This window comes from Erinaceus europaeus, chromosome 1 (assembly GCF_950295315.1).
Source record: "Erinaceus europaeus chromosome 1, mEriEur2.1, whole genome shotgun sequence".
NCBI lineage: Eukaryota > Metazoa > Chordata > Mammalia > Eulipotyphla > Erinaceidae > Erinaceus > Erinaceus europaeus.
Window position 1 is genome coordinate 112087976 of NC_080162.1, and position 23798 is coordinate 112111773.

General features: G+C 40.5%; 1 protein-coding gene across 5 annotated transcripts in view; it reads right to left on the reverse strand.

Moving 5' to 3' along the window:
• Positions 1-23798, reverse strand: part of NRG3 (neuregulin 3) — a 1315406-nt gene that overhangs the window by 40758 nt on the left and 1250850 nt on the right. For all 5 annotated transcript variants that reach the window (XM_060193719.1, XM_060193701.1, XM_060193691.1 and 2 more), the window contains one exon: positions 2092-2194. In XM_060193719.1, the coding sequence (XP_060049702.1) occupies positions 2092-2194 (103 nt within the window). The remainder of the gene's footprint in view (positions 1-2091; positions 2195-23798) is intronic.

Genomic DNA, 23798 nt, shown 5'->3' on the forward strand with positions numbered 1-23798 from the left:
CTCCATAAGTTCTGTAAGGTAGTTTCTCCCTCCCCCCACCTTTTTTTTTTTTTTAACCAGAAAGGGAAAAACACCTTTGGAGCTAGATGAAATTTTCCCAATAATATTAAATAAGCAAGTGGCAAATGATAGCTTAGAATAAAGATTTGGTGGGCTGGGAATGGCACACCCATTTGAGTATATACCGGTTACCAGGTTCAAAGCCCTGGTCTCCACAGAGATGAAGCTTTGCAAGCTATGAATCAGTGTTTTTTTTTTTTTTTTCCTTTTGCCTCCAGGGTTATTGATAGGGCTTGGTGACTGCACTATGAATCCACTTCTCCTGAAGGCCATTTTTCCCATTTTGTTGCCTTTCTTGTTATTGTTCTTGCTGTTGTTGTTGGACAGGACAGAAAGAAATTGAGAAAGGAGGGAAGACAGGGGGGGGGAAGATAGACACCTGCAGACCTGCTTCATCGCTTGTAAAGCGACCCACCTTCAGGTGGGGAGCTGGGGGCTTGAACCAGTATCCTTACTCCAGTCCTTGCACTTTGCTCCATGTGCGTTTAACCTGCTGCACTACTGCCTGCCCCCAATTTAGTTATTTCTCTTTCTCCCTTCCTAATTCCGCTTCCTCTATCAATTTCTCTCTCTTATCAAAAATCAAAATAAAACAATGAAAAATAGCAGCAGGCAGAAGGGGGGCAGGTGGTGACACACTCTGTTAAGCATACATAGCACCATGGGCAAGGATCTTAGTTTGAGTCCCCAGTTCCCACCTGCAGTGGGAAAGCTTAATGAGTGGTAAAGCAGGGCTGCAGTGTTGATCTTTCTCTCTCCCTCTCAATCTCCACCTACCCTCTCAATTTCTCCCTGTCTCTATCAAATAAAATAGAAAGTAAAAACAATGGTGGCAGAGGATGGGGGATTTGCTATGCAGGTTTCAAACTGTAGTGTTAACTCTGATGGCAATTCAAACAAACAAGAAAAGGAATACAAACATGGCTGGGGAATACAAAATCAACCACTATGCCATGTGGTCTTCCTGGAGGACACATAATACCATGATTCACTCTGAGTAGTTTTATCATTTCTTCAGTATACCATAAATAGCAGAATGTTAGAATGTGGGAAATCAAGGAACCTATACTCAGTTTCCCATTGTGTGACTTGACATACAATATTTTATGAGAAATTGTGTTTTTTAAAATGAAGTCAGAATGAATGGTTTTATTTGCTATGAGGCTGAGAGACAACACACAAAATGCTTACATCCCTGACCAAGACTAAGTGCTGAGGAATGAACACTAATCACTGTCACAGTCAAGAGTTGCCAGGGATAAAGGACAACTAGATATATTGTGGAATCCTGACTGGGTCCTGGAATAGAAAAAAAAGCACCTCATATATAGTCTAAGGAGATCTCACTCATAGACAGAAGTTGAAAAATACTGCTATGACTCCAATCTGCCTTCCCTGTGCAGACGACCTCACCAATGTGTCCTGGAACTTCACCTCTCTAGAGCCCTGCCCCACTAGGGAATGATAGAAACAGGCTAGAGGTATAGATCCACCTGCCAACACCCATGTCCAGCAGAGAAGCAATTACCTAAGCCAGTCATCCCAGCTTCTGCACCCATATTGATCCTGGGTCTATACTCCCAGAATTATAAAGAATAGGGGCACTTTCAGTAGAGAGGATGAGATGTAGTACTCTGGTGGTGGGAGTTTTGTAAATTGTGCCCCTTTTATTCCACAATCTTGTCTATCATTATTAAATCACTACTAATAATAACAAATTTAAAAGCTGAAAAATAAAAAAGAAAGAAACACAAAGCAGAATTTGGACTTGGTTTGGTGTATTGCACTAAAGTAAAAGACAGGTAACCAAAAAGTGTAAAGAACATAGGGGTGACCATGCGTTCAGAGAGGAAAAATTACTAGGAGCATCAGAGTTGCACACCCATGAATACATACAGTCCACACACCCCATAGTTTTAAAAACCAATCCAAAGTCACTTTACCAAAATCATTTACACAAATTTCTCTGTCTGGGGTAGAGATGAAAAACTTAAAGAAACAACCTTTCAATCCTGGGAGGAAAGGGCTTACTTGTTTCGGAAGTAGAAGGCAGCACAGAACACGCCCACGACGACAATTCCAAAGACAATACAGGAAATAGACAGCACCTGCCTTTGATAGATGTCTTCACTCTCTGTGAATTTGAAAAAGAGAATGAGAAGGAATGTTAGCAATGCACAGCAGAGAATATATTCACCCTTGTACTTGTGAGTTATAAAACTTTTAAAATTTAAAAAAAAATCTTTTTAGTTTATTATTGGGTAGAGACAGAGAGAAATTAAGAAGGGAGGGGAGACAGAAAGGGAGAGAGACAGACAGACACCTGCAGCCCTGTTTCACCACTCATAAAGCTTCCCCTCTGCAGGCTGGTAAGGGGCTTGAACCTGGGTCCTTGTGCACTATAGTGTGTGCCCTTAACCAGGTGCACCACTGCCTGGCCCCCAGTGGAAAACTTTTAAAGAAATTTTTTTTGATTCTGTAATAATAGAAAAATATAAGAAAGCTGGTATATTTAGTTTATTTTTAATTTTTAATAAGATATCTGGGTATAATTTTTGTACCTGCATTGCCAAATGAGAATGCATGCACTAATATTATGTTTGTAGATTTTACTATGATAAGACATCCTGTGACTTCAAGAAATACAGGACACAAACATTACAAAAACAGCATTATGATGAGGCTACAATAATCTACTAGATTAAAAAATATGTGGCTATTAGAACTTTTCTTAGCCAGTATTTCCATTTTATTTTATATGGACTTGATATTATTACGCTTTCTGATATGGTTTTCAGCTGTCATTCTTCCATTCATACACCCAGTAGTATGATTGATGCTATTAATGAAAGGGAATTTCAAAAGGCATATGAATATTTTATTCACATATTCTGGAACTTTTTCAGTATCTCAGTAGCAGTGATATGACACAATAATCTCTGAATATCCATTGCCAAGGTCAAATGCTCTGGTTTCAAATATCTCTCCCACTCTAACACACATACACACACACACACACACACACACACACACACACACACACACACTTCAAGATAGGAATTTTGCATTTTAGCAACTCCCATTTATATCCTAATCTCATTTTCTTTTTAAAAATGTTGTATTATCTTTATTTATTTATTTGGTAGAGACAGTCAGAAACTGAGAAGGAAGGGGGTGATAGAGAGGGAAAGGACAAGAAAGACACCTGCAACACTGCTTCACCACTCACAAAGCTTTCCCTTGAGCAGGTGTGGATAGGGGGCTTGAACCTAGGTCCTTGTGCATTGCCCAACACATTTTCGATAATATGTTTACTGGAGCAGGCTCTTCCACCAAATTTCCTCAAACAAAGAGACCTCCCACAGAATGGGAGATCTTTACATGCCATACACTGTTGCTGAGGAGTTATTCTGATGCAGTCTCCGCCCCCAGGTTTTTCTATGCCCCGCTAAATCCTAGAGTGCCCCCTTTCAACCAATCCTGGCCCTCCACGGCACCCCTGGTTGTCGCCCAATAAAAAGCCCCCTCACCCCTCCCCTCTCTCTCTCTGGGCTCTCGGCTTTCCCTCTCTGAGGTCTCGCTCCCTGCCCTCCTCCCGTGGTCGGCCATTGCCAGCTGGCTCCACGTGGTCTGAACCAAACCTCCCCCCCCATCCTATAATAAAGAAGTGTGTACCCCTTTGCTCTGGATGTCCGCTCTCTTCTCTGTGGTGCAGCCCAACACCAGACCGCCGCAACAACATCTGGCGCCCATCGTGTTCTGTACCCACACCACACCCGGCCTGAGGTCTCCGAAACCGCCCAGACACAGGTAAGTGGCATCTGCCCACTTCTGTGGCCCCGCGTTTCCCTCCACCATGGGATTTTTTCCGTTTTATGAGGAGGTGTCCCAGACATCCTATCCTTCTCTCCTGGGACAGGCTTTCGATCTCAGAGACGCTTTAATTTTTGCTACACCATGGGTTCTCATGGCTATATTTACTATTTTCAGGATATGTACAAGGCCTCCTGCCAAAAGGTTAAGTGACCTTGAGGCTGAGATACAGGAGTTAAAGGATATTTGCTTAGGACTTAAACACCCTAAGCAATCTGCAGTCAGCCCCAAAACCGCTGCCTCCGGAGACACGTGTTCGGTTTCTCCTGCAGCAGCTTCTGCTTCCACGACCCCTCCCCCCACTGCCCCTGAAGACATGTGTTTGGCCGCTCCTTTGACCCCTCCCCCAGCTGTCCCCACAGACACGTGTTCGGCTCCTTCTGCAGACAAATGTTCGGTCCCTTCTGTGGCAGACACGTGTTCAGTTCCTTCTGCTTCTCTGGACCCGCCCCCTGCTTCCCCTGAGGCTTCCGGTTCTCTAGCCCCTCCCCCTGTCATTCTGGTTTCAGCTCCGCCTGCAGCTTCTGCATTCCTGAACCCCGCCCCTGCCCCTGCCATTCCGGTTTCAGCTCCGCCTGCAGCTTCCGTTTTCCTGACCCCGCCCCCAGCCCCTGCTGCCGCGGTTTCAGCTCCGCCTGAAGCTTCCTTGTCCCTGACCCCGGCCCCTGCTGATATGTCACCATTAAGGGACCTAGTGGCTGAGATAAGAGAGCTAAAGGGTATTTTTTCAGCATTTAAGGATTTTAAACCATGTGCAGTCCACCCCGGGAGCTCCGTCCCCGTAGATATGCGTTTAGTCTCCCCTGCAGCCACTACAGCAGTTTCTACTGAACTTTCCACTTCTGTAGCTCCCTCTCCCACGCCATCGGACCAAATCCACACATTCCCGGTAAACTTGGCCCCTTCTAAACAAAACCCTCAGTCGTGGCAGCCATATTCCTCTAATGATCTTGGAACACTCAGACAAGCAGTCAGGGAGGACGGAATGCATACTCCATGGACCAAGTCCGTCTTGAGAAGCTTTTACCAGCATTTAAATCCACCACAAGACTGGAAAGAACTGGCTCGTGCTGCACTCCCAGACCCACTCTATCTTCAGTGGCAGGCATGTTTCCGTGATGAGTGCTCTAGGCAATCGCAGGAAAATAGTAACAAACAGGTAGAATGGAATTCTGATGCTTTGTTTGGAGCAGGAGCTTATGAATCTGGAGCTCAGCAGGCAGAAGCCAGGTTTCCAACCGGTTATTTTGAACAGGTACGCATCTGTGCAACACAAGCATGGGAAAGGGTGACCACACCTGATGTAGATCCATCAGCTCCCATTAACTCTTTTCACCAAGGCTCTGATGAGTCATTGGCGAGCTTCATCTCAAGGGTGAAGAGAAGCTTAGAGAGAAAGGTTTATAATCCTGACGTCCGCAAACTGCTCCTGCACTCTATTGTCTGGGAAGGCATGACACCACAATTCCATCAGGTATGCCTTAATCTTAAACACCTACACCCAGATAATTGGATTCTAGCGACACAGGAACTTACATCAGGCAATTATGGGACACCCGCTATGACGCAGGTCTATGCAGTTGCCCCAAGTAAGCAAGATGGGGCCTGCTTTCAGTGCGGTCGCAAAGGACATTGGCGTAACCAATGTCCTGATAAGTTGCGACCACGCCTCCAGTCAGGGAAACCATGCCTCCAGCCAGAGCAACCCCGCTTTCAGTCAGGGAGCCAGAGACCACGTACTGTTTGTCCAAAATGTCGTAAGGGGTTTCATTGGAAGAGAGATTGTCGGTCCCAATTTCATAAAGATGGTTCGCCCTTGAGTGGTACAAATTCGGGGCCTGAGATTTTGTGGACCACTCCTGTTTTAGAACAAGGTCACCCTTCTATGACAGTAAAGATTGGAAATATTCCTTTTAAATTTTTGATTGACACGGGGGCAGCAAAGACGATTTTAAGGCAAGAAGAGGTTCCCCAAGATTGGGAACTCATCCCTGGACCCAGTTTACATGGAATAGGAGGGATGACGAGAGCATTTTTCACACGAGACTCGCTTATGTGGGAAGACCCAGAAGGTTCTACCAGACACTTCCGCCCTTTGGTAGCTAATATTAGCACCAACTTACTGGGCAGGGATCTTCTGGAATGTCTTAATGTTAGGATATCCACAGACGCCTCTGCAGAGCGTAAAACTGATTCCCGTGATACCAGGTCTAATCAGCACCCCCAATACTAAATGCCACTGTTAGTAGCCAAACACCCCGTTTAAGCTGGCTTTCTAATGAGCCTGTCTGGGTGGAACAGTGGCCTTTACCTAGGGATAAGCTAAAAATTTTAAAAGAGCTCATCCAAGAGCAGTTGTCCTTGGGACACGTTCGTCATTCTCGAAGCCCATGGAATACTCCTGTCTTTGTGATTAAAAAGCGCTCAGGAAAATGGCACCTCCTTCAAGATCTCCGTGCAGTAAATAAAACCATGCAGGTCTGGTACTTCTCCCAAAGGGGTTTGCCTCTTGCTTCTGCAATTCCCACGGGAATTCCAATCATAGCTATTGATATACAAGATTGTTTTTTCTCTATCCCCTTGCATCCGTGAGATTGTAAACGTTTTGCCTTCTCTGTTCCGTCTATTAATAATTCCAGCCCTGCTGATAGATTTGAATGGGTGGTGCTGCCCCAGGTTATGGCCAATAGTCCTACAATTTGTCAGGAGGCTGTTAAATCTGCCCTTGTCCCATATATTCATAAGGGCCTTAATATTTTTCATTATACAGATGATATTTTAATATGGGGAAAATCAGATACAGATCTCTATGCCTTACGTGATTTTCTCATTCCTGCATTAAAGAAAAGTGGCCTTAATGTAGCCCCTGAGAATATACAACTAATCCCTCCAATATCCTTCCTAGGTTCAGAGATTTCTCTAACGCAAATTCATCCCTTAAAACCTAATGTTACCTTCCCTTCTAACCTTACTCTTGCTTCTTTACAAAGTTTTCTAGGAAATTTAAATTGGCTTAGGCAGTATCTCTATCTGCCCACAAGCTGCCTCCAACCACTGTTTGACCTGTTGAAAGGAAACAAACAGCCCTCTTCAAAACGTAAGTTAACTCCTGAGGCCTCCTTGGCACCGGAAAGGGTTAACCAGGCCCTCCAGGACATGCACCTTGTTCGATTCTCCCCCTCCTCTCCGGTAAACCTTCTAATCTTCAACTCCACCCCCACAGTAGTAGGGGCACTGTGGCAAGACCATGGGGTTCTCGAATGGCTTCACACGCCAGTAGGAGGAGCTCCAAGACTCCTCACTGAGATAGATGCGTTAGCATTCATGGTTCGCCAAGGGAGAAATAGGTCTGTGCAGGTCTTAGGGAAAGAACCGGATTTAATCATTCTGCCCTTTTCTCTCACAGATACAGAGTGGCTTATATGCCATCATTCCCGCTTTGCCATAAGCTTCGTGGGGTATCCAGGACAAATAGATAACCATTTTCCTTCTAATAAATTGATAGCTTCTTTACTTCTTCTGCCTCTACTAGCACCTAAACTTTTCTCTCGGGATCCCATTCCCTCTGCTTCTACAATCTTTACTGATGGCGGAAAAAGGGGAGCTGCTGCCTTTATATATTACCCAGACAAACAATCTCCTAAACCTCTCTTTACTGAGCTTCCTGATAATTCCCCTCAGTACAAAGAACTTTATGCTGTTTTTCCTGCACTAAAAGCTGTACCAGAATCCTTCAACCTTTTTTCTGACAGTGTGTATACTGTTAACTTACTTCCATGGCTTGCTCGTTCCTATGTGAAAATTGATGACAACCCACTTTCCCCTCTCTTGATTCAAATCGCCTCTATGCTCTGTTCTCGAACCCAACCACTGTATATTCAACACCTTCGTTCCCACAGCCCTCTTCCTGGTTCCCTGTCCGAAGGGAATGCCGCAGTTGACCGCCTTGCCTCCTCGGGAACTTTCCCAGTCTCTGTCTCTGATCCTGCTAATTTTCACTCTTTAACCCATGTTAATCTTAAAGGCCTTCAAGCTCAATTCCCTGATGTTCCTGTATCACAGTTAAAACATATCTTGGCTACATGCTCTTCTTGTGCAAGTCTCATAAAGACACCTGCTATCCAGACCCTTGGGGTTAACCCCCGAGGTTTAAAAGCTAATGCTATTTGGCAAATTGATGTCACCCACATACCAAACTTTGGCAAACAAAAATATGTGTTTGTCTCAATTGATACCTTTTCTAAATTTATGTGGGCTACAGCTCAGACAGGAGAAAGTGCTAAAAAGCTTGTAAGCCATATGCTCTTTTGTTTTGACGTTATGGGGGTCCCATTATTTTTGAAAACAGACAATGCAACTATGTTTACAAGCAAACAATTTAAAGATTTTTGTTCCCTCTGGAATATTACTCATACCACTGGCATTCCCTACAATCCACAGGGACAAGGCATTGTCGAGAGGGCCCATCAAACTCTGAAGGCTCAACTAAATAAAGATAAAGGAGGAACATATCCCCCCAATATCCAGCTAGCAAAAGCCTTAACTACGTTAAATCTCTTTAATATTTACAATAACTCGGCCTTACCCCCTATTATTCTTCACTGGCAAACACCATCTACCCTCCCATCTATTAAGGTCAAATGGAGAGACCCACTCGATAAAGTTTGGAAAGGGCCTGACCCATTATTGATCATGGGAAGGGGTTTCGCATGCATTTTCCCTCAAAATTTCTCTAAACCTGTCTGGGTTCCTGCCCGCCATGTCCGACAATACCCGCAGGACGGCGCTGTTATTCCTGAAGAACAAGAAATACTACAAGAGGACCAGATGCAGGATACATCCCAGGACCCTTAATACGACATGGCAGAACCTGCAAAATCTGGCTCACAGAGACCTCTCTCCTACCCTTTCCCTGTATGTCTTATGTTATAACTGGCCAGTTGTTTTTGTGAGTGAGTCTGTTAAATGACAAAATTTTTTTTTTGCATGATCCATCTGCTTGGAGTACTCTAAAAGGTAATTGGCTTTATATAAAAATGCTGGACGCAGCCAAAGTTTCTGGAGACGTCCAGAAACATTCCAAAATTTTTTTTCTTTCTCCCTCTTTTGAATTTTATATATAGTTTTGGTATATATGTAAGTGTTTAGTCTTAAACTGTGTGACTAATGACAGATTTAAAATTGTTTTTAAATAATGTGTTTTTATAACAAAAGTTCTTTTTCCTCCAGTTTGTTATAACTAAATGTTTATGGGTATGTCTCAAGTTTGGTAACACTAACTTAACGGTCAGAAGTGTAACCCTACAGCTACACTTTTACCAGACAAGGTAAAAATTAATTGTTAAGGTAACTTACTATTTAGGTAAAAGTCTAAATGTTCAACGTGATTATTCATTCCCAAAACTAAACTATATAAATTTTATATACAGGACACCTTTGAAGGGCCCCCAAAGGTGCCCTGTAAACTATCTTGTGGAAATTAATCCACAACAGATCTGGCATCAATCTGGCACTGTAAACGTTAAAATCATTGTCACGAATATGCGTTAACTCTCTAAGCAATTTGAGTCTGTTTAAAATACATATTTTAGCTAAAATTGATCTCAAGATCCTGCGGTAGAGGCTGCTACAGGAGGTCACATTAGATGACCTTTAAATAAAATCATAAAGAGATTCTAAACCAATTATAATCATCGAGGTATCAACTATAACAAACCTATAACTTGTTACAAGTTCAAATTAACCACAAGAAGCAGATTGTTTGTGTTTCTTTCACAGGAATCCCGGAAAAACCATCTGAACCCCTGCACACCCTGACATCACTCACTAGATGGCATGACTACCGTGGCACACCCCCTGAAACCCTAGATGTCACTCAACGCGATCTGAAGAACCTGATACACAAACTCCAAGGACAGAACTTTCTTCATGCCTGGTTACCGTTCCTGCTTCTGACCTGGTTGTTACGTGTTGACAGTTCCAGCTAGCTATCTACAAAAGAGCAACATTCCAGCGGCTGACCTCCCTCATGCAGCATTGCATCCCCTGCCAATTCTTCCCCTAGCCATCTACTTCGGACTGAGACTTGTATCGGACTTTCTGACATACCCTATATACATTTTACACAATTTTGAAGCAGCTTATTTCCCTTCACGCTGCTGGTTTTTCATAGACTGATCCTGAGTAATTCATAGACTTTACAGACTGTTGCCTTGAGGACTATACAATGCCAAATAGCCCCTCTGTTTGGTGGGTCATGCCTCCCGCCTCCCCCTCATTATGTACCCTTGCCCCTTTCCCCACCAAAACAGGGAATGTTCCTTTCCACACCAATCCTTCCCTTCACACCACACTGGCTTTTACTTCTCCCCTACTTGTCCCTTCCTATTTTGTTATATCATTTAGGCTTATGCCCAAAAGGTTTCTGCCCCATGATAGTCTTTTATAGACTTTGTACATCTTATGCAATTACTAGATAGAAAGATAGAAAAGATGTAGAGATATTGTGAAGAGATGGTTGAGCAGGCTGCGCTTAAACCTATGAGACGAGTCTCTCCAGGTAAGTCTCTCTCTCTAAAGAGGGGTTGAGAACAGGAGGACGCATAAATCTCACAAGGTTGGCAGCCATTTAAGCCTTCCCTCCTCCACAGAAAGTCCTACATCTTCCCACCTGAGCATGGCATTCCTCTAAAACATTTAAGCCTGCTCCATTTTTCTTGACTGTGTCCATTTAGATATAAAGGGATAGGAGGAGATGTTGCTGAGGAGTTATTCTGATGCAGTCTCCGCCCCCAGGTTTTTCTATGCCCCGCTAAATCCTAGAGTGCCCCCTTTCAACCAATCCTGGCTCCGCCCCCAGGTTTTTCTATGCCCCGCTAAATCCTAGAGTGCCCCCTTTCAACCAATCCTGGCTCCGCCCCCAGGTTTTTCTATGCCCCGCTAAATCCTAGAGTGCCCCCTTTCAACCAATCCTGGCCCTCCACGGCACCCCTGGTTGTCGCCCAATAAAAAGCCCCCTCACCCCTCCCCTCTCTCTCTCTGGGCTCTCAGCTTTCCCTCTCTGAGGTCTCGCTCCCTGCCCTCCTCCCATGGTCGGCCATTGCCAGCTGGCTCCACGTGGTCTGAACCAAACCTCCCCCCCCCATCCTATAATAAAGAATTGTGTACCCCTTTGCTCTGGACGTCGGCTCTCTTCTCCGTGGTGCAGCCCGACACCAGACCGCTGCAACAACAATACACCAGACAAAAGGCTAACAACCAAAATAAAAAAAGATCTCACCAAACGTGACAGCAAGAAAACAGATGACCCCATCCAAAAACAGGGAGAATATTTATGAAATAAGAGATCCAAAAGGCAACAAACATATGAAGCAATGCACTAAAAAAAGAAAGTTCCAGGTGATGCTGCTGCTGGTAGTATATGAAGTGTACTTTGAAAACCATTGAACAGACTAAGGATGTTGAGAACATAGATCAACCATAAAAGAATAAAAGAGGAGATAATTCACCCCTTTGTTAATGCCAACTCTGGTATCTGTGTTAGAAGTTCTAAGTCAAGACATTTACTTAAAATAAATATTTCAGACTTTTCTCAAATACATTAGACCATTATTCCACTGGTGAATAAAATGTATTAATGTACCTTTAAAGTTACACATTAGAGAAAGAGAAAACCAAATCACTGGCAAATGTAGAGTCAAAACCAATCAGAAACCTTAGGTATGCTCAGGACCTGGATATTTTACTTTATTTATGTTTGCTAACTTAAAGAAGCTGTTATTCCTTTTGTTCATGTCCTTTGAAATCAGTGCACACAGGTGGGGATGGATAGGGATAACTGCTCAAAGAGCTAGAATCTTGGTCTTCTTCTTCTTCTTTTTAAGGATTATTTATTTATTTATGGGGGGTGGAGAAGTCAGTCTGGCATTGCAATCTGAAGATCAACTTGTGATCTCATCCTTGAGAGACCAACACTTTATATTATATACCTCTCAACAGGGTGCAAGACCTAGATATTTTCTTTGTAATTTATCTTTATTTATTTTAATCATTTATTTTAATTTTATTTATTTATTTATTGCATAGAGACAGAGAGAAATTGAGAGACAGAGAGACACCTGCAGCTCTGCTTCACCACTTGTGAAGCTTTCCTTATGCAGATGGGGACCCGAGGCTTGAAGAAGAGACCTTGCACACTGTAATGTGTGTGCTTAGCCAAGTGCCTTACCACCTAGCCTCTGTAATTTTCTATTATTATTATTTGTATTACGAGGTAGAGAGCCAGAAATTGAGAATGGAAAAAGATATAGATGAGATGAGAGGGGGGAAGAGGAGAGAGAGGGAGAGGGAGAGGCATGCAGCACTACTTCACCACTTGGAAAGTCTTCCACCTGCAGGTAGGGGCTCAAGCCCTGGACCTTGCTCATTATACCTGTGATTGTGAGCACAACCAGATGCGCCACCACCAGTCCCTCTTTTTATTTAAACAACAGTTTTTATTCCCTTTTAAGAGAGGTCATAGATACTTCAAAACTACAGTTTTCCCCTCTTCTAGACATATTACCCCACCAATTCCCTAATATTCCCCCACTAGTGTGCCTCTCCACCCACTGGAAGTGGCTGTGCCCACAGCCCTTTAGAAATCTGAGTTCCTCTATTCATCTCCAAAGTCTCTGCTGGTGTCTGCTCATTTCCTTATTTTTTCTCAACTCACAGGAGAATTCCTTCTATATTCTCATGTCACGTGAGTTTCTTGGGCCTCCTAGATGTATGAGTCTACCTACCCTTGCATTTAAGTTGAGGCATTTTCAGTTGGCATGTCTATAATATAAATTCTATCCTTTTCTCTCTCTCGTGTCCTTCCCATATATTCATGACATCAATGCTGTTCCTCTTGAGTCTGTCCAGTAACTCTCTTCACCCTTTTTAGTGTTAATTTACAATAAATATTGAGAACTTAACATTGAAAAATCATGTTAAACAGCATCAACACATATAAGGTACATAGAGATACATTTTTTAAAATATACAAAAGACCTATACAATGAAATCTGCTAAACATTACACAGACAAAGCAGACCTAATTAAATGAAAATATTTATCCTGTTGTTATGTTAAAAGACTCAATGTTATTAGATATCAGTTCTCTTCAAGTCAATAAGTAGACTAAATGCAATTATTTTTAAAAAATATCTTGAAGCATTCAGTTGTTAGTATAGAAACTAATAATTTGGGAACAAACACATCACCGTGTGCAAGGACCCAGATTCAAGTCCCCACTCCCTACCTACAGGGCAGAGTTTTCATGAGTGGTGAAGCAGGGTTGCCTTATCTCTCCCTTCCTATCTTCTTCTCCCTTCTCAATTTCTACTGGCACTATCTAATAAGAAAAGAAAGAAAGAAAGAGAAGGTGAGGAAGAAAAAAAAAAGAAAGAGAGAAAGAAAGAAAGGTAAGGAAAAGTGGCTACTAGAAGTAGTGGCAAGTGAGCAAGTAAAGAAAGAAAGTAACACTCTACTTAAGTGTTTCATAGAAATACGGAAGCTACAGAGTAGGTAAAATAACTATTCAATAGCCAAGAGAACAAAGTTGAGAAATTCAAACTAATTTATTCCAGACATTTTATGAAACTATAATTATCAAGAGGATAGGATAATATTTTATTTGTAGACAAATCTGTGAATCAAATATAGTCTACAGTGATCTATGCAAGTGGATTGATTTTTTGAAAGTAAATGTCAAAACACATCAATGGGATGTGAACTTTATCAAACAGGTTTGTTATAACATAATAGCTGTGGTAACAAAAGAGTTTTGCAGCCAAAAGTGGTGCATCCAGTCCAGCAGACAACTTCTCATGAAGGAAGACACAGATTTGAGCTTTTATCCTCATGGGAAGGGGGGAAGCTTCATGAGCAGTGTAACATGGCTGCAGGTGTCTTTCTCTGGTCGCTTTTCCCCTCAATCTTGCCCTATGTCTCTATCATAATTAAAAGTGAATAAACAGATATTTCCTCTATGCTCCTGGGGCTCCAACTGGGATCCTCACACTGGTCCTTGTGCTTCGCACCAGATGCGCTTAACTGCTGCCCTACTGCCAGACACCTGGCTACAATTTTTCTATCTTGTTTCACCCACTTCCTCATGAACAAATTGGAGAAAATAAATATCTCATATAGTTTCTTATGAATTCAACAGGAAAGTACAAAAATATATTAAAGGTAATATATTATGTGGTATGCAGTTGATGCGCAAAATGTCAGTTTTCTTTTTTCCCCTTTTTTCTCCTGAAGTCATTGTTCAGATAAAAAAATGGGGAAGGGGGCTTAATCTCTTGCCTAATACAGCTTTTTAGCCCTTTGTCCAGGCATGACGTCATCTCCCCAGAAAATAACCTGGGTCCACCTGCAAATCAGATGTCAGACTCAGGCAAAAACTAGTGACTTCATGGGCCCCTTGGAATATATCTTAAATAGACCTACTAGCTTTTTCCAAAACAGAGACCCCAAATCTTCATCTGCAGTATTCCAGCCTTTAGGTTAATGATTAGTCAACAGTTCATTCTCCTTTATATCTTAACTCATTTTCAGCCAGCAGGTTCCAGATGATACCATGATGCCAATCAGACTTCCCTGGGCAGAGGAGCCCACCAATGTGTCCTGGAGCCCTGCTTCTCTAGAGTTCTGCCCCACTAGGGAAATAGAGAGACTGGTTGGGAGTATAGATCAACCTGTCAATGCCCACATTCAGCAGGGAAGCAATTACCTTCCATCTTCTCCACCCCATAATGATCCTGGGTCCATATTACCATACGGATAAAGAACAGGAAAGCTGTCAGGGGAGGGGATGAGATATGAAGTTGTGGTGATGGGAATTGTGTGGAAATCCACCCCACTTATCCTATGATCTTGTCAGTGTTTCCATTTCATAAATAAAAATTAAAAATGGAGGGGGTGTTTATCTGTGTATCTTGTGTAGAACTAACAAGGTGGTCAGTGATTTGCTGATACTAAACCCTTCTGTGTCTATCTTTATTCATGTTTCTTGAAGCTCTTACTCTTGGTTACTAATCTAGTAAATTATTAACCTTTAACTTCCTAGTCATATGGTTTACAGAATGTGATTCAAGAGCTCCTCCCTGGAGCGCAGACTCTTAGTCACTTCCTTTCTCACATGGGCCCACTGAGAACAAAAGTGTATATTCCATGTTCTCAGAAATCAAACCCTTGCAAAACTTGTGTACTACAGTTGTGTCCTTTCAACAACTCACAGTTTAGATCATCGTATATGTAGGTGACTGGCAACATTGTTTTGGGAAACTGTTCTAAAAATCTTGAAAGTCTAAAGTACTTAGTAAGTTCTACCTCACTGAAAAGTCATAACAAAAGAAAAATTTTCAAACACACACAGAGACAAAAGGAAAAGCATTACTGTAGTTCTTTTCTAATTTCCCTCTGAAACATTCCATATATTTGAAAACCTTTATTTATTATTTATGAGAAAATTTCATATTAGACAGAAAGAGAGAAAGAGAAAGGGAAAGAGAGAGTAAAATAGAGAGAAAAAGAGGGAAAGAGAGAGAAATAGAGGGAGAGAAAGAGAAAGAGAGAGAGAGAGAGAAAGGGAAAGAGAGAGTAAAATAGAGAGAAAAAGAGGGAAAGAGAGAGAAATAGAAAGAGGGAGAGAAAGAAGGAGAGAGAGAGAGAGAAAGAGAGAGAAGCTATAGCACCACTCCAGTACAAGTAGTGCTGGAGATTGAACTGACAGCTCAAGCACATAAACCCAATGTTGTACCAGTTGTGCTACCGTCCCAGTTGCATATAAATCCCTGCATATGTGAGGAAGTGGGTGATGTCCTAAAAGTCTCTTCCAGCATGGCATATGTCTCACTAGTTTTAACTAAGCCTGCAAAACAACAAACTCAAGCAAGATAATCTTCAATGATGCAGCCCACAAATCTTTATATACCAGTATAAATAGAAAGTTGTCTTTAACAAGACCACTTCACATTCAATATCCATAAGTTAGATCAACCATGGTGATATTACCAAGTGTCAAAGCTAACATGATCACTCTGATACATCAAGGTCAGAATCAACCCAGCAATTCCACAGGGCCTCCTTGTTATGAAAATACATATAAAATGACCTGGAAGTAAAAACTCTACATTGAAAAGCAACAGTTATCATAACACAACAATGGTCACTAGTTAACCTAAAATTCATGAAAGTACTATTTGCTCTAGAAATCATGCTGCTTAGTTCCAACATTTATTTCTATTCATTAACTCAACTTCATAATCTGTACAGGTCAGTCTCTCTGTAATTATAGTTCTAGTACTCTTTTGTCCTCATGTTGACTGGATTAAATCTAAGTGGATTTGTTCAATTACTAATTACTCTTAGACACTGGCAAGCTCCTGAATGTTCTTCTTAAATATCAACTGATGTTGGCAGCGATTAAAAATATTAGGAGCTTACAGGAAAACATGAATTAAAATGGCTTAGGAAAGAGAACAAAAGAATACAGGGTTTGGAAGAATGAAATCAGGATTTATATTTTTAAACTTGAAGATGAAATGAATAATAAGTTAAATGGTCTGATAAATTTACCATTAAAATTAGCTCTGATTTATGGTGTAGCAAAGAATTGTACCCTGGACTTCAAAGCCTCAGGCATGAGAGTTTCTTTGCATAACCATTATAGTACCTAACCCTGCTCTTGGATTTGATTCTTCAAGGGCATTTCAGAAGCAAACATCTGGCATTTTCTGCCAAAGTTAACTGTTGGGATCAGGTAAAATTATTTAAGTTGTGGGCTTCTTGGGATAGACCTAAAATAGATCCCCTAGATTTTTTTTTCAAATGGAGACCCCAAATCTCATCTGCTATATTCTTCCTTTAAGTTTATGATTATTAAACAGTTTATTTTGCTTTCTATCTTAGTGTTTTTCAGCACCAAGTTGCAGATGTTACCATGACACCAACCTGGGCAGATAATCTCACTAAGGTGTTCTGTAACCCCACCTCTCGAGAGCCCTGACAGGGAAAGACAGGGACAGGCTGGAAGTATGAAATGACCTGCCAATGCCTATATCCAGTGGAGAGGCAATTACAGAAACCAGAATGTCCACCTTCTGCACCTCATAATCATCCTGGGTTCATGCTCCCAGAGAGATAAGGAATATGAAAGCTTCCAATGGAAGGGATGGGATACAGAACTCTGGTGTTGGGAATTGTATGGAATTGTACCCCTCTTATCCTATGGTTTTGTCAATCATTATTAAATCAATAATAATAAATAAATAAAAGCAGTCATTAAGTGAGCCAGTTTTCCAGCTTTTGTAGACCAGAAGGTCAGTATTTAAAATTCTTTGAGAAAGGAAAATAATTACTTCATTATGAAAATGTTGATATTCAAATTATTTTGTCTTATTTCCATGCAAAGAGCTTTTAGATGTGCATTATCCATAAAATTTGATAGTCAAAGGAAAACCAGTTTAAATTCATAAACACATTTATTCTCAACCTATAATTCTCAGCCCCCCCCCCCATCTTTCCACACCAAACATAAACCTTCCTTGTAAAAAGCCTTATCTCTCTCCATCCTTTCTCAAACAGTACAGCTCTGGCTGACTACAGATAAGTGAAGGCTATAAAACACATTTTGAAAAAGATGAAAAGCCCTGGGTCTTCTCATTGGTATGTCTAATATGCACTGATTTTCCTAGTGCTATTTCTCCCACAGATAAATTATGAGTAAAAAAGAAAATTGCATCAAAGTAATTGAATTGGTGAGTTTTTAATACAAGGCAAAGCCAGTTTTTAACTTCCATCTTCACTGTGAAAAAGGTCTGAGAACTCTATTTTTCCTAAACTTGTAATAAGTGGTGTCAAAATTTCACCCTTCACCCCAATTCTTATCACTTAGGAGTCACCATTACAACTAAGTACAAAGTCTCATACCTATAAAGAGCAAGCTATGCGATTTGGAATGACAAAATGCTATTTTCTTGGTATCAGAATGAATTTTACCTAGGAAGTTTTGTAGTGTTTGACCTGTTTGGAGAGAATGTAAGGTGAAATCCAATAAAACCCTTTCAATTTACAGAGGACTATACAGACTCTAAGTAACATCCAAGGCCTTCCCAGATTTGTCTCTCAGCCAGGTGAGATTTATAGTTTATGAATCTCACTCCTTTTCCTCATATATTAAGGGTTACCTGCCACAATCTATAAGCATTATCAGTAAAGTCAGTCATTTGCACAACAGCTCAAACATAAAGCTTTACAGCTATGTGCTCTATTTGGGTCCCTGTAAAAACTATTCTGTCAGAGATTATCCTGAGTCAGGATGGGTGGCAGTACAGAATGGATTGCTGGAATCCACACAATAGTTCTCCACTATGGTTATCATTGGAAAAAAATACTTGGGAACACTTCAGAAACACAACAGAAACACAGAGCCCAAGCAAGAAATCTAAATCTCCTTTATAAGGACTATACATTTCTTGTTTTTCTTTATAGCTTCAACTCAACTATTTTATTGGGTACTGCTTTATAGTACAGCTATTCACGTGAACAAAATTTCTCATATCACCATGAGAGGTGTCTATAAAATACTCTCACTCCCAACTTGGATCTTTTCCATGATCAATACCCCAAAAACAAATATCTTCTCCACTCCCTCCCTAACCTACTTCTCCAGAGTACTTTGATTTGGTGGAATGTGCCACACCCAGGGGTCCAGATTCTGTTTGTTAAAATCTACATAAGAAAGGAAGAAGGGACACAATTATTAATAGCTATAAATCTTACTTCACACAGTATATCTAAAGCATTATTATATTAAAACAAAATCTGTGTAAGATAGTAATAGAATATTTTATATTTCTTGTGCTGTCTTGGATATAACAGATCAAAAATTATATAACATGGATCTTTTAGGACCAGATAGTGGCTTACCCTGTTTAGCACACATATTAACATGTTCTAGGACCTTAGAAGGTTCAAACCCCAGCTCTTCGCAAGGGGTGAAGCAGGTCTGCAAGTGTCTATCTCTCACTCTTCCTCCCCCTCTCCCCTTTTCCTTTCAATGTCTCTTTGTCCTATCAAATAAAAACAGAAAGGAAAAATGGCCACCAGGAGTGATAGAATCACAATGCTGATACTAAGATACAACCAAACCCCTGGTGACAAATGAGTAAATGAATAAAACAGGGATTTCTGGAAGGCATAGCTTTGGAGTAATAGCACCAAGATCAGGTTCTTACTTGAAGCAACAAATATCTGTAACAAAATTCAGCAACTATAGATGAGACATCTGCATAAACACCAAAGACTCAGGTGGGTGCTTCTATGTATGTTTGGGATGAGAAGGGGCGTGAGACTGAAGCCAAATACAAAGAATTTAGAGCTCGGGCAGAGCACAGAGCTATTTTCACTCTGAACACCAAGTAGTCAAGGCAACATACAGTGCTGTCAGTGAGAGAAGGAAATTTATGACTTCAGGGGTGTTAGTCTACTGGACATACCAAAAAATCAGGGAGAATTTGTGACCAAAAGAAGTCCAGTCTGTTGCCAAAACATAAAGGTAATTTGTGGTAGCTGGCAGCAGCTAACTAGTAAAATTGACCTTGCTTCTCTGAATATAGCTGCAGCCCAGCACCAACCCCTGAGGCATGGGTTCATGTTGAAATCATACATAGAAAGCATACACACTCAACACATGGAGCACAAAACAGCTCAAAACAACCAGACAAAAGCCTAACCTCAGCCCCCACCTCTCTGCTATGCAACATATAAACAAAGCAAAATTCAGAGATTACAACAGTAGCACCACTGCTGCCTAACAATAACTGGCACAGTAAATGTATAAACAGAAATACTGCAGAAAAAAGCTACCAAACATGCCAAACCAGACAGATATGCAACAGAAAAACTCCAAGAAAATACAAACATAGAGGGACTATTAGAGAAAGGCTACAGAAAATTCATTATGAGGACTCCTAAAGAATCTAAGCAAGGTATGGAGAAGTATATTAAAGAATTAAAAGAATATTTCACTAAGGAGTTAGGAAACACAAAAGAGGTTCAAACAGTTCTCTAAGAAATTGAAAAACAGGAAAGAAGAACTTCAATAAGAGTCCACTAAGCAGTTAGGAAGCATGAAAGAAAAAAACATCAAACAGAAATGCAAGGAATGAAAGATAATTTGAATGTAATACAAGTTCAGGTAGAAGGCATAGGAAATAGACTCACTCATGCAGAATAAAGAATATCCAATCTAGAAGATACAATTAGCTCACTCTTTCAATTTAAAGATGAGGGAGTGGAAAGGTTTAGAAAGAATAAAACTACTCTGAAATTGCAGACTTAATCCAAAGGTCAAATGTAGGAGTGATAGGAATTCCTGAAGAAGGGGGACAGGGTGAAAGGAACTGAGACAGTATTCAATGAAATATTCATTCAAGAGTAAATATCCAGAGTTTACATCTAGATACTTGAATGAAAAATGACCAACATCCAAGCACATCATTGCAAAATTATCAAAACTCGACTACAAAGAAAAATTTTGCAGGCTGCTAGGAAAAGAAAAAAGTTACATACAAAGGTAGTTATCACAAACCCTAGAAGTAAGGAGAGAGTGGAATAACATATCCAAAGTACTAGAAGAGAGGAGATTCCAGATATGGGTCTTCTATTTGGAAAAATTATCCTTAAAATATAAGGGAGAAATAAAAGACTTCTCAAATATCCAACAGATAAAATAATATTTCATCATTAACCCACCTTACAAGAGTTACTGAAAGGAATTCCACAAAGAATAAAAAGATGTGTGTGGGGGGAATCAAGGGAATACAAGGTCTAGGCAAAGTGAATAGCAGTAGACTAGAACTAAGAACCCAGTAAAAATAGGAAAGTACAGTAAATAGGAAAGAGGAGGAAATCAGTGGACAAAGCAGTTCTATCAAATGTTAGTTACTCAAGACCAACTTAAAGACTTTTTAAAATACATTTTGTTAGTTATTACACTTATGAAAACCATCATAACAAACAAGGAACAAAGATCTACAAAAAGTACAAGTGAAATTAGTTATGGACTGTTGGGATGGCTTCGTGAGTGGGAGATAGATGAGCAGAGACTCATGGCTGAGCTGTACGCAGTATCTCTTTATTCATGTAGAACACAGCACAATATAAGCCAAGCTAAACTAAAGTAAAACTCACAATGCTGTCCTTATATATACTTGCCAAGTAGGGTATAAACAGGATGTGATGTAGAGAGGGTGGAGAGAAAAGTGACTGGTGAAAATCAGGGTGTGACAAGGAGAGGGGGCGGAGCAGGTGAGAATTCTACCACTGAACCACCAATGCTCTGGAGGGAGGGTGGTGCTTAGTTAACAGTGGTTATGTAAATAGAATACAGTGTTAAGCAGGGGGGATTAAACCAAATGAAACAGAAGGGGTTTTTAGAAGCAGAATTAGAAGTATACCAACAATGGACTCATCACAGGACCCATCCACACACAATGACAGATAGGAAAAAATAGACAAAGAATCAACAACTTGAAATAAACTCAAAGCAAAAATCAGAATGGACATAAATAAACCACATTTATAAATAATCACCATAAATGTGAATGGCCTGTCAAAAGATTCAGAGTAGCTAAATGGATTAAAGAGGAAAAGAAAGATATGGTAAAAAATACTCTGAAAAACAGAGGAGATATTGAAACAGATGAGGAAGAGTTACAAAAAAATCATATAAGACTATTACAGGCATCTATAAAAAATAAATTAAACAACTTAGAAGATATAGATACATTCTTAGGGGGTCAATATCATAATGGTTATGCAAATAGACTCTCATGCCTGAGGCTCCATAGTCCCTTGTACCACCTTAAGCTAGAGCTGAGAAGTGCTCTGGAAAAGAAAAAGAAAAAAAAAAGGTGTTCCAGCAGGTGGCACAGTGAATAAAGCACTGGAGTCTCAAGTATGAGGTCCCGAGTTCAATACCTAGCAGCATATGTACCGGAGTAATGTCTGGAGATCTTTCTCTCTCTCACTATAATACTTGCAATATATCAGAGCATATAAAAATTATTGAATAATGGCACTACAATACATTAAATCCATAATATCAATAAATGTCAATGCTTAAACTCACCAATCAAAAGGCATAGAGTGGGAGGATGGATCAGAAAACATAACCCACCCATATACTGCTTGCAAGAATCCCATCTGACCCAACAAGATAAACCTATACTTAAAGTGAAAGAATGGAAAACTATCATACAGGTTAATAGACCACACAAAAAAGTCCAGAACAGCCATTCTTATCTCTGACACAATGAATTTTAAAATAAATGAAGTAATAAAAGATAGGCAAGGCCATTACATAATGATTAGAGGATCAATCAGCCAAGAAGACTTAACAATTATTAACTACTATGCACCCAATTAGGGACTATCTAAATACATCAAGCATCTACTCAAAGAACTTCAAAAATACATCAATAGTAATACAATAATAGTGGGAGACTTTAACACCCCACTCTCACACTTAGATCAACGAAGCAGAGAATCAACAAAGAAACAAGAGAATTAAATGAAGAGATGGACACACTAGACCTCCTGGACATTTCCAGAATTCTTCACCCCAATAAACTGGAATACACATTCTTTTCAAATCAACACAACACATACTCAAGGATAGACCATATGTTAGGCCACAAAGACAGCATCAACAAATTCAGGAGCATTAAAATAATTCCAAATATCTTCTCAGACCACAGTGGAGTAAAACTAACATTTAACAACAAACAGAAAATTACTAAGACACAATTTGGAAACTTAACAACATACTGCCTAATAACCACTGGGTCAGAGAGATACTCAAGCAAGAAAATCCAGTATTCCTGGAAACAAATGAAAATGAAGCTATCAAAATATTTGGAACACAGCTAAAGCAGTATTGTAAGGGAAACTCATAGCCATACAATCACATATTAATCAACAAGAAAAAGCTCAAATAAATGACCTTTCTACACACCTTAAGGACTTAGAGAAAGAGGAACAAAGGAACCCTAAAGCAACTAGGAGGACAGAAATCACTAAAATTAGAGCAGAACTAAACAATATCGAAAATAAGAGAACGGTACAAAAAAATCAACGAAGCCAAATGTTGGTTCTTTGAAAAACTAAATAAGATTGACAAACCCCTATCCAGACTCACTAAACAAAAGAGGGAGATGACTCAAATTAATAGAATTGTAAATGATAGAGGAGATATCACAACTGATACCACAGAAGTCCAAAAAATCATGTGAAACTTCTATAAAGAACTATATGCCACCAAGCAAGAGAATCTGGAAGAAATGGAAGAATTCCTAGAAGCATATGCCTTTCCAAAACTGAACCACGAAGAAATACAAAACCTAAATGTACCAATCACAGAGAAAGAAATTGAAACAGATATTAAGAATCTCCCCAACAACAAAGGTTTGGACAAGATGGCTTCACAAGGGGGTTCCCGGGAGATGGTGGACTGAGAAGCTGCTAGTGGCTTGAGCTCTGATCACATCTTCTGGAAACGGTAGGATTTTCTGCCTTTAGTAGGCCAGTCAATAAGGGGTCCTAGTGGTGACATCAAGGAGGTGACTATAACTTAATTTGGGTTAAGAATTAGAGTAGGAAGAAAGGGAATGAAAAATTTTTCCTTTTAATTATTAAGCACACTGCCTCCCCCCCAACCCCACCACCTATCCCTAACCAGTCCCTGGGGACCAGCTCATAGCAGAATCCACTGCTGAGCTTTTGTCTTTACCAAATTCCTGTCCCACCAGGGAGTATCATTCATTCTAAGT